Source organism: Amblyomma mixtum, chromosome 3 (assembly GCF_055824585.1).
Source record: "Amblyomma mixtum isolate Tamu chromosome 3, ASM5582458v1, whole genome shotgun sequence".
Classification (NCBI taxonomy): Eukaryota; Metazoa; Arthropoda; class Arachnida; order Ixodida; family Ixodidae; genus Amblyomma; species Amblyomma mixtum.
This window is the reverse complement of record NC_143014.1, coordinates 383,561,350-383,573,744: the sequence shown is the minus strand read 5'-3', so window position 1 is coordinate 383,573,744 and position 12,395 is coordinate 383,561,350. Positions and strand designations below refer to the sequence as shown.

Below are 12,395 nucleotides of genomic sequence, written 5' to 3'. Positions count from 1 at the left end.
CCGGAGCCCTTCACTACGGCGTCTCTCATAGCCTCAGTCGCTTTGGGACGTTAAACCCCATAAACCAAACCAAACCAATCCCGGCAAGTGCGGACGTAGTGTGCAACGTCATGACCCAGGCGCGGCCAGTAGTACTTCTCTTGAATTCTGGCTTGTGTTCTAGTAATCCCAAGGTGGCCGGAAGCTGGTTCGTCATGGCAGGCGCGAAGAATTTCATTGTGTAGGGACACGGGGACGACCAGCAAGTACGGCCTAGTGTTGGCAGCGAAGTTCTTCTTAAAGAGAGCACCGTTACGTATGCAGAGAGACGACAAAGAGCGCCTGAAGCCTTTAGGAACTGTGCTGCTGGCTCCTTCAAGATAACGAATGACGTCGCGAAGATCGGGGTCGGCGCGTTGATGCTCGGTGAAATCGTTGGTATGGCCGTCACTCAGGAATATTTCTTCGTCGTCAGCAGCATCATCCGGAGCTGGTTGCACGGGAGCACGAGATAAACAGTCTGCGTCTGCATGTGTGTGACCGGATTTGTAGATGACGGTGATATCGAATTCTTGAAGTCGAAGGCTCCATCTAGCTAGGCGGCCGGAAGGATCCTTGAGATTGGTCAGCCAGCATAGGGCGTGATGATCGGTCACTACTTTGAAGGATCGGCCATAAAGGTATGGTCTGAACTTGGAAACTGCCCACACGATGGCGAGGCACTCTTTTTCAGAGGCAGAATAGTTGGCCTCTGTCTTGGAGAGTGCACGGCTGGCATAGGCGATGACACGTTCTTGGTCCCGCTGAACTTGAACAAGGACAGCACCCAAACCAACGTTGCTCGCATCGGTGTGGACCCGTGTGTCAGCAAGCTCATCAAAGTGCGCCAGCACGGGGGGGTGACTGCAGGCGGCGTTGAAGCTCTTGAAACGCCTTCTGCTGCGGAGGTTCCCACTTGAACGGTACATGCGCTTTTGTCAGATCAGTAAGGGGTGAAGCAATTTTAGAGAAATTCTCCACGAAGCGGCGGTAATATGCGCATAGCCCGAGGAAGCGACGAACTTCCTTTTGGTCACGCCGCGGTGGAAAATTGGCAATGGCGGATGTTTTTTCAGGATCCGGAAGAACCCCTTCTTGGTTGACGACATGGCCTAAAAACTTTAGCTCTTCATAAGCAAAATGGCATTTTTCGGCTTTGAGAATAAGGCCTGATGATGTAATGGCCTGCAAGACCTCCTCGAGGCGACGAAGGTGCTCCTCGAAAGACGGGGCAAAAACGATGACGTCGTCCAGGTAGACCAGACAAGCTTGCCATTTCAAATCTGCAAGGATGGTGTCCATGAGCCTTTGGAAAGTCGCGGGTGCCGAGCAAAGACCAAATGGCATCACCTGAAACTCCTACAACCCGTCTGGAGTGATGAATGCCGTCTTTTCGCGGTCTCTTTCGTCTACCTCAATTTGCCAATATCCAGACTTCAAATCCATGGAAGAAAAATATCTGGTGTTGCATAAGCGATCCAAGGCGTCTTCAATTCTGGGCAGCGAATACACATCCTTTTTAGTGATGTTGTTTAACAGACGGTAGTCTACGCAGAATCGTAAGGTGTCGTCCTTCTTCTTCACAAGCACTACAGGTGCCGCCCACGGGCTCCTAGAAGGGCGAATAACGTCGTTTGCGAGCATTTCTTTCACCTGTGTGGTAATAGCCTCATGTTCTTTGGTAGACACTCGATAAGGTGACTGTCGGAGTGGCAGAACATTTTCGTCTGTAATAATGCGATGTTTCGCAAGATGCGTCCGCCCGACGCGTGGCGAGGACGCGAAGGCACCACGGTAGCGACTGAGCAGTTCCCGTACTTTGTCTCGCTGGTCGGGCGGCAAGGTTGGGTTAATATCGCACTTAACACCAGCAAGTCCGTCGGGCTCAGTTGTTAAAGCAGATGTTAAACTGTGCACACACCTATTTTCACTAAGAGCGTCAATATACGCCACAGTCGTTCCCTTGTTAAGGTGTTGGTGTTCGTTGCTGAAGTTCGTGAGAAGAACGTTGGCCTTGCTACCTTCAAGGAAGACAACCGCCCTGGCGACGGAAATTCCACTGTCCAGTAGCAACAGCTGCTTGCTTTCGACGACACCCTCAAGTTCCCGTATGTGCTTTGAGCCGACGGTTACCATCACACTGGAACGTGGAGGCACGGTCACGTGTTCGTCCAGAATGTGCAGCGCCGCTGGGAGAATACTATCCACGGATATGGCCTTCTCGGTCGAGAACTGGACGGACTGCGATTGCAGGTCAATAACTGCACCGTTTTCGGTCAGAAAGTCCATACCGAGTATGACGTCTCGGGAGCACTCGGCTAACACTACGAACGTCGCCAAGAATGTTAAGCCTTGCACGGTTACCCTCGGCGTGCACGTTCCCGTAGGTGTAATTAAATGTCCTCCTGCAGTACGCATCTGTGGGCCATCCCAAGCGGTTGTGACCTTCTTTAGTGCCGCGGCGAATTGTCCACTAAGTACTGAATAATCGGCACCAGTATCCACCAGCGCGGTTACATCGACGCCGTCAACCAAAATCTCCAAGTCGGCAGTTGGTGGTGTCTTACTTTGGGGATGTCGAGGCGTTCGGTCTCGGCTGCGGTGCGTCGAAGGAGTTCGGCATCGGGGAAAGGCGTCGCGGCCATGGGGGGTGTGTCAGGACATCGGCTAGTTTTGAGGTACGTGGGCTCAAGAATCGTCGGTACGGCTACGGAATTCGGCGTTGGTTGAGAACTGTCTTGTGGCGATGGAGGATCTTGTATACTTTGTCGTTGAGCAGCCGCACCTCCAGAGGCTGCTGCATCTAGTTTCCCGTCCGGGGACTCGGACACTGGGCTCGCCCTGGGGAACTGTAGCGACGCGGCGATGGAGATCGAGAGAAACGGCGCTGTACGGAGTCCGCTTGCGAGATGTAGTCCGCGATCTCCTGCGGTCGTTCTCCATACATCGGACGATGACAACCGACGGGGAATCCTCGAAGGCCCATCTCCCTGTATGGGCAGCGACGATAAACATGTCCAGCCTCACCGCAGTGGTAACACAGCGGCTGATTATCTGGCGCTCTCCAGACATCCGTTCTTCGGCGTCCTAGCCGCTGTGGAGAATTCGGCTGGGGAGGTGGAGTTCGTGCAGCGGCGGAGGCAGGTGTGTCGTAACGTCGGTTCGGCTGCAATGGAATAAAACGGCGTGTGACGGCGGCGTAGCTGAGATTCGGTGGCTGAGGCTGCACAGGGCCGGCAACAGGTAGTGCTGTACAAGTGCCTAGAGCTTGCTGCACCTCCTCACGGACAACGTCAGCAAGAGTGCTAGGCGGAGGTTTTTCCTTGTCCGGAAAGAGCTTTGCCGGTTCCTCCCTCACAATACATCGTATCATCTCACGTAAGGAGTCTGCCGACTTCACCGTGGCGTCCTCCACAGTGGCCGCGAGCATCGACGCTGTTGTACGATCATACTGCCGGGCCCTCATGTCCAAAGACTTTTCGATGGTGCTCGCCTCCTTTACGAAGTCAGCTACCGTGACTGGAGGACTTCGAACCAGGCCGGCGAACAGCTGCTCCTTGACACCTTTCATAAGGAAGCTCACCTTCCTTTCCTCCGACATGTTTGGGTCGGCACGCCGGAACAGCCTCTTCATTTCCTCAGCATACACCGTCACACTCTCGCTGGGGAGTTGATGTCTGGCTTTTAAAAGCAGGTCGGCCTTCTCCCTGCGCGACGTGCTGTCCTTGAAGGTTTGGAGGAACTCTGTCTTGAACGTATCCCACGTTCCAAGGCCAGATTCATTGTTCAGAAACCACGTCCTCGCGTAGTCTTCAAGGGCGAAATAAACATGCCGCATCTTGCAGTCAGTGCCCCAACCACTGTAGATGGCCACCCGATCATACTGGTCCAGCCAGCCTTCGGCGTCCTCGTGTGGTTGACCGCGAAAATGCGGTGGCTCTCGCTGGTGGTGGGGCAGAACCGGCGACACAGTAGCTGGAGGATTCATCGTTGTAGGCCCTCCGTGAACCTGCCCTCCTGCCCTCCGTGAACAATGGGAAACAGGGAGCAATCCAAATTCGGGAGGTAAGCCCTGTAATCGGCGACTGCCCTGGTGGACTGGCGTGTCGACCTTCGGTATTTGTACGGGGCTCGAATTGCGGCTTGAAGGGGGCGTACGGTGCATTAACGACTTACCCAGCACCTCCACCAGATGTCACGTTGGTAATCAGCGGCTAAGGGTCCACAGCGGGTCAACAGACGTGCGCTTCCCGATCACTTTCACTTTCACGCCCACACTTCCTCTTCTTCTTGAGAGGCGCTTCCGTCTGCACGAGCGCTGGCGTCAATATCACGTTTTATTGCTGAATATTCTGGTGTGGACTGGACACCAGGCTACTCAAGCACCTTGGCGTCTCTTTCAGTGTCCGTAATAAGAGGGCTTTAAGAGAAGTTTATTGAACCCAGGACCAAAAAGGGACATCGGTCCCTCTACAAAACAAACAAACATTGCGGCGACTGATGTCACCCGGTGCACACACACACACGCAGAGAACTTAAAGAGTCCAAAACCACGAGATGTCCAAGAAAGTGCAGGGGTCCATACGCGCACAGTAATGGTAAAGCCCGCGTGCAAACTTTTCAGCACTGTTCTAACTTCTCAGACATCTGTCTCTTACGGTACCTTGATTTTGGCACGGTGACCGCCTGAAATCTGTCTCTCGCCCTAAAATTCCTTATGTACTCGAAAATATTATTTGCACAGTACTTTATATTTAGGTTTTCAAAAAGTTTCGCTACTTTTATGATAGACTCAAATTTTTAATCTTTCTCTCCTGATTACTTGTTCTGCTCTGTAAATGCTGGCGGCCTGTTTATTTTCCTGTATGTCGAATAGGTAGTTTCACGTTTCATGTTTTTGCGCGACATTACGCGTTCAATAGTGCATGCATTTTTGCAAGTCAAGTTAGTTTATGTTTTACCGAACCCTACTCCGTCTTCAAATGTATCTGGTAGCCCCTTTTTGTCGGGCTTAATACATGCCGTTGTACTTACCTCTTCGTTTCCTACTTGTTCTTTTCACCAATGATTTCCGGTTTTCAGTATCGGGAAAGTGGTTGTACAACGATTATGTTTGTATGCTCTTTTCTCCGCCCATGTATCGCGCTGCGTATTTTATTTAGTGGAGCAAGGTGTACAGAAAAAAGGATGCGTTTTTTTTTAATTTTACACTGACACATTGCCCGCTAAAACGTGATTAGACCAAAGGCAAATTTTTCAGTCAACGGCGAATTTCCACCTCTGTAATTCCCCCCCCCCCCCCCCCGCTCCGTCTCCGTTTGCAACGCTCCAGAAACAATTGAGCATTGTTTCATCAATCGAAAAGACTCGGTAGTCTTTTGGGGTATCATACAACGGACATTGCAGAAGAAGTTTAGAGACTGCATTCTCTACGATATCACACTGCCCTTTCATTTGCTAATGACACTTTGTTGTTTTTAATTGCACTACACGGCTTCAGGAAAGCGCTCATGATATACCTGCATTGTGAATCTTGTTTCTGCAAAAGGTCACTTCAGAATGATGATTGTTCACTTAAAGGGAATGTAACCCCACAATGTGTTCAGACCCGAGTGGCACTCGCTCTTACTAATGTGGTCTTCATTGTCTTTTTTCTGTTGCTTCTTGCTTAGGTTTGTCGTACTATGATGCGTTCGTCATGTGCTCTCTCCATCGTCTCTTTTCCAATCTTTGGTGACTTGAACGCGTCGTGTTAATCCAACATTTTTTTTTCTAAAGGATGGCACACAGTTCATAGACGTAGAACATTGCATGAATGTAACAAATACCATGTTGAATAAAAACAACATGTCCGGCCTGTGTTTTTTTTTTCATCCAAAATAAGAAGTCTGCCTAGCCCTTTTAGTTGTGTTGTCTTTTGTCATGGTAGTGGAGTGCAGCCGCTAGCTGAGTACTTTGTAAATACTTTATAAATGAAATCTCTTTCCAAAATGGTATAAGTGTCATGTTAGAAAAACAAGCTCGCCTGGTCTTGGGTCAGCATGCAAGACACGCAACCGACAGGTCAACCGTTCGATTCACGACCAATTGCCCCAAAATTTGCTTGCAGCGCAACTGAATTGCTTTCTATACTTAGACGTCCAAAGACATTAGAGTCTTGTTTCCACCTTCTATTCATTAGTTTTGCAGTGTTTTATCACTTTTGATTCCACGGCTCCACGTGTGACGTCAGCACCCTCTCGACCAATCCGGTTTTCCGCGCACACCGGTGAAGACGCCAACTACGCGGGGTTCGCCACTGAACGGTACCCTTACCACTACAGCGTTAAAAGCAGTTCGCTCTTCTTCCAACGTGTCAGCCCCGCCGCGCTGGTTCAGTGGTTACGGCGCTCGGTTGCTGACCCGAAAGACGCGGGTTCGGTCCCGGCCGCGGCGGCTGAATTTCTTGACGGTGAAATTCTAGAGGCCCGTGTGCTGTGCGATGTCAGGGCACGTTAAAGAACCCCAGGTGGTCGAAATTTCCGGAGCCCTTCACTACGCCGTCCCTCATAGCCTCAGTCGCTTTGGGACGTTAAACCCCAATAAACGAAACGATCTTCCAACGTGTCAACATGCACCCAGCTAAAGAAGTGTTCTTTCACACGGAACAAAAATAGTGAACGCGTTTACAAATACCATTTGCTCTACAGGCTAATATAGAGGAAAGGCAAGTACGAAACGGTTTCAATAACCTATCAGGCCTGGCAGAAGAAAATAATAGACGTTAAACGCCAATTTATACGAAGTTGGTAATGCAACGTCATCGCATGGCTTGATCTAGGCTGTAGATGGCGCATAACGCAGCAGATATATTCAATAAATTAGACAATTGCCGCCTCTACTTCAGTACGTAATCTCCTAGAGCGCTACATGACATGTTCAACTGTAACACCACTAATGGTTAACCAAGTAGTCATATTGCCTGCAGAACATTAGTCTGCTCGATTCCGCACCACGACACGGATGCAGCCTCATTGCTCTGTTTCTGTTCCCTCGAAGTCATTTTTTTAACTACTTTATGTCGACATGCTCACTTTAAAGACGTTGGATGCAGTATTTTGTACGAATGCAGACAATGGAGTATTATGTATTCACTTAGAGTCGCTGCTATATTTTGTGTAGTATTTATTTCACGTTAGTTTATTTATTTGACTTTCACTTCCGAGGCGCACCTCTTTGTAAAAGTGTTTATAAAACAGGTTTAATGCATACATAAACAGGTTCTGCTTTTCCTTTTCTTTCGGGTGCCAATCCGCATGATATTTATAATGTTAATTTGTAAGTTATTCAGCCTCATCTCTGCACTCCTGTTCTGTCATTCGCCAGTGCCCAGGCCTTGACAAGCTTTTCTTACAGCTTTCTTGCCATGACATCCAGCAGCATTGTGTAAGTTGAAAAAAAAAACTTTCAAATAGCAAAAGCAATCGTTCAATGCATTTATGAATTCAAACCTGCTGAAACGATCAAATAATAACGTCTGGGCAAAGAGTTACTTTCAGAAGCTGCGCAGGAACAAAATATATGTTTTTTCTTTCATTGGAGAGTGTCAAGAAATAACTTTTCAACCATGCCCACAATTCCAGCCGAAGCCCAAAATCGGCACCCATTGCCATCTTTACTTACAACTGTGGTTTTTGTTTTGACGTGAAACCATCTACCTGCAATCCAAAGCACCATGTAAAGATGTTGGAGTCAACTCTGATGAGTTTCTTCTGTTCCGCATGAGTGAATTAGAAAGAAAGAAAAAAATTCCATACACGACGAAATGCAGATTGTAATCTTTATTCCCATATAAAAACAAAAAGAAAGCGTTGGCCATGTTAAGCTCTCCTGAATGTGTTCCATCACCGTGTTAGGCGTATGCCGGATGTATAAAATAAGTTGTTCCGCAATTTTTAAAACGCGCCTTTTTCTGTAGGAGTGTCCTTTACGGCTTAGCATTCCCAGCGCTGTCGCCTGTCCGAATACAGCTAAAGTGTGCTAACCAGCATAGCTGAAATTGACTAGTAGCATAGCTTAAATTGACTAGTTAATTTGATTGTGTTAGAAATACTACTGTAGGTCTCGCCTTCACGCGTAGCCCGGGCCGGTAGGGACGGATGACCTTGAACAACGTTGCTTCAACCGCGCTCCGCCAGATGGCAGCATCATCGCCACGCCGCGCGGCCGGCGGCGCCGGGCAGTTTGCTCTGTATACGACAGACGGCGCAACTAGGAGGTCCGCCACTTCTGGCCTTCGAAGCCGGAGTTAGCAGCATTGGCGCGCAGTGCATCGATGACATTCGAATGATATCGGTTAAGCAATTCGCTTAATTTCTGATCAGACCACATATATAAATACCACCGAGTAGGAAACTGGCCGAGTTGGGGAATATAACTACGGTCTCCGGAGTGCGAGGCGAGCACGCTAACCACTCCGCTATTCCAGCTGGATGGTTTCGAATCAACAAAGGCGCGTCTAATTAATACACTGTCTTCGTTCACTCCAATCTTCAGCCATTCTCGTTACGGCGAGGTTCAGGTGTCCACCGAGATATGTGATACAGATACATTTCTTTTCCTCAAAAACCAATTAGCCGACGAGCAAGGCGTACAGCCGAAAGGGCGATGGCGTTCTGTGGACTCCCTGGCAGCGTGGCGGAATGGTGACGTGACCAAATATGGCGGCGCCCACGCTCCCGCGCTGTAGAGCGTCTATAAATGCACGCTTGCCTTGGCGTGAATGCTTTGCAATGCAGTCCTCTAAGGAGAAGTGGCAGTGATAGGAAGAAGCGAGAAAGCGACAACGTGCTCAAGAGACGCCAAAACAGCTTGAAGAACGTCTTGCAAAGCGTCGTGCTAAGGATGCAGCTCGGCGACACCGTTCTACCTCGCAGAGTTGTTCCAGGTCATCGATCACCGATGAATCTCAACACCTGACTGCTCAGGTACGCCGCAATGCTACCAGCCGAAGGCAACGCGCCGAAGAATCACCAGAAGAACGCGCGCATCATTTCTAACGCAATTTACCCAGTTTAAGCAGAGCTAAACCTCTGCCAATTTTTATTGCGAAGGCCATACTACTCCCAAAGAACGGCCTTTCGCGTAGCGGCGGCCACCTGTCACGTTGACCTTTAGATGGACATCTGACGTCATACGATACCTAGCGATGTGACAGCGTGACGTCTACCAGGAGCGAGAGACGGGCTACAGCTCGGCTCGTCGGGTAACGGCGGCTGCTTGGCACGGCGCGCCGCGCTCCTCCCGCTACAGGCGCTAGTGACGTTATGGCGTGACGTCATACCAGGAGCGAGAGTTGGAGATTTTGATGCGCACCATGAAGAAGGGGGCTACAAGAAAAAAGATAGCAAAGGCGGACAGCTGTGGGAGGACATCCAAGAGCTAGGCCTCACGCTGCACACAGACTCTGGCTGCCCGACAAGGAAAGGAAATAGCGTAATGGCAGACACATCTCCTGATCTGACGCTCTCCAAAAACGCACCTGCCATTAGGTGGGAGAATACAGAGCAGGACTTAGGAAGCGACGATTACATAATAGCAACTACCCTGGAAACAGGACTTTCGGAAGATCGCTCTCAGCAAGCGAAGATCACGAAATGGGAAAGGTTTGGGGAAATGTGGGAAGGTATCCCGGCTGAAGACATTACTGGCATAGAAAGCTGGACGAGCAAGCTTAAAAAGCATGTAGCTAAGGCAACAGTAGCTTTAGAAGGACAGGACGCCCCAGCGATAGCCGACAGCAAGCTACTCCACATGTGGGAGGCAAAACGCGGGTTAGAACGCAGGCTTAAAAAACAAAGGTGGAACCGAAACCTGAAAAGGAGGATAGCTAGACACAATAAATAAATCGAGAGGTACGCCATGCACCTATGTGAACAAAATTGGTGCTGCATATGCGATGAATGGAGAAAGGAATGAGTCTAGCCAAGACGTGGAATCTCCTACGCCACCAGTTAGACCCAACTCAATCGAAAACTCAATCGAACATTAAGCTAAAGAAAACTAGACATGCCTACCAGGGGGAAGACAAGGAATTCATGAAGGAAATACAACAGACCTATATAGGAAATATAACTTGCTCTGACTTGCCGGCTTATAAAGGTGTAGTAAGAGAGGAGCTCGACGCATCCATAACGGAGGCGGAGGTTAGAGCGGAGTTAATCAGACTTAAAACAAAGTCCGCCCCAGGGCCGGATGGTATAACAAATAAGATACTTAGAAATTTAGATGACGAGTCCATCATTGCACTCACAGAATACATGCAACAAATATGAGAAAAAGGAACGCTACCCAAACAATGGAAAGAGGCCAGCATAACTTTAATCCCCAAGCCGGGCAAGCCACCCAAGCTGGAAAACCTCAGGCCAATATCCCTGACCTCATGCGTAGGAAAGCTGATGGAACATGTAGTTCAAACGAGATTAACTCGCTACATGGAGGATAACAGCTTATGGCCTGACGTGATGGTCGGATTCAGACCAAAGCTAAGCACTTAGGATGTAATGTTACCACTGAATCATGACATCATAGACTCCAATTATAGGGATGCAAAAGTAATTCTTGGGCTGGACCTCAAAAAAGCTTTCGACAATGTAAAGCACGAGGCCATCCTAGAGGAACTCCAAGAGATAGCAGCAGGCCAAAAAACCTATGACTATATAGAGGACTTTCTGACAAATAGAACAGCGAAAATAAGATATCAAGACATAGAGTCGGCGGTAATTACGCTAGGGAGTAGGGGCACCCCGCAAGGACCGGTCTTATCCCCGCTTCTATTTAACCTTGCTATGAGAGGTCTCCAAGGAAAAGCTCAAAAAGATTGGCAACATACACTTTAGTATCTATGCTGATAACGTAAATATCTGGGTCAATCAGGGCAGCGATGCCGAAATAGAGCATAAACTGCAGGAGGCAGCGGACGTAGTGGTAAAATAAACTACGCAGCGAATAGAGGGCTAGCGTGCTCACCAGAGAAATCCGAACTTCTGGTGTATAACCCTAAGCACTTGAGACTCAAACAGAGTAACAACTTCAACATCACGGTCGGAGGAAACCCCGTGCCGATGGTGGATAGGATTAGAATATTAGGACTGCATATTCAGAGCGACGGATACAACGGGGAAACCCTGAAGAAGCTCGAGGGATATGCGGCGCAAGCCATAGGGATATTTAGAAGAATAGCACTCAAAGGACGAGGGCTAAGAAAGAAAAGCTTGATCAAGTTGGTGCAAGCATACGTTATCAGTCGGATAAGCTATGCTACACCCTACTTGAAGATCCGCGCCTCAGAACGGGATAAACTAGGCACGATCATAAGGGGATGCTACAAACGGGCTCTAGGCCTGCCCATAAGCACCTCCACTGAAAGACTCCTAGACATGGGTATTCACAATACATGGAGAGAGATTGCTGAAGCCACGAGAACGGCGCAGCGAGACAGATTAAGCCAATCAAACACAGGAAGGGCGATTCTAAGCATGGTAGGACTCCAGACGGAAAAGGGTATTCTAGTAAAGCGGCACATCCCAAGGGACATCAGAGAAAAGATCAGGGTAGATCCTTTACCCAGAAACACGCACCCTACATTTCACAAAGAAAGGAGGGAAAAGAGAGCTGAGGCGCTCACCAAACGCTTCGGCGAAATGAATGAGAAAGCAGTGGCCTACACGGATGCGGCTACCGGGAAACTGGGAGCACCGGCGGCAACGGTCGTTAGTGGCCGGGGTACAGCTGTCTCTTCCGCAACCATACGCAGTCGAAATCCAGAGTCGGCTGAAGAAGGTGCAATAGCGCTCGCTTGCGTGGGAACGGAGGCACAATACATAATTAGCGATAGCAAGACTGCTCTCCAAAATTATGCCCGAGGCAGAATAACACAGGAAGCACTGCGAATCCTAGAGGGACGCAGAATAAATAGAAATATTTGTCTCGTTTGGACACCAGCTCACGAGGCAGTTCCAGGAAACGAGGCGGCAACCGCCCTGGCTCGAGATCTCTCCTTCCGAGCCGCGGCAGGACCGCCCGATAACAAGGAACTGGACGAGAGACTGATAAATTACACAGAAATAGTGGAAAATTACAAACTAAACAGGAGACTCTTCCCTCCCCCGGACAAAGAGCTCGCTAACACAGAGGCTACGGCTTGGAGGAGACTACAGGCTAAAAATTTCATACACCCAGTGTGGGCATAGCATATCTTAAAAGATTAGGATATTGATGATAAGTGTAGGAAGTGCGGGGAGAGGGGGACCCTCGACTATGAGATTTGGGAATGTGCGGATTCTCCAGGGTTCCGAGAGAAAATAGACAGTAGAGAGGCCTGGGAAACCCTTCTGCAA

General features: G+C 49.2%; 1 protein-coding gene across 1 annotated transcript in view; it reads left to right on the top strand.

The window, feature by feature from the left end:
• Positions 1 to 11,435: 11,435 nt before the first annotated feature.
• The window catches only part of LOC149357056 (uncharacterized), a 1,121-nt gene continuing 161 nt past the window's right edge, over positions 11,436 to 12,395 (top strand). The window contains 1 exon segment of the mRNA XM_089577871.1: positions 11,436 to 12,395. This exon segment is cut by the window's right edge and continues 161 nt beyond it. Within this exon segment, the coding sequence (XP_089433997.1) occupies positions 11,436 to 12,395 (960 nt within the window).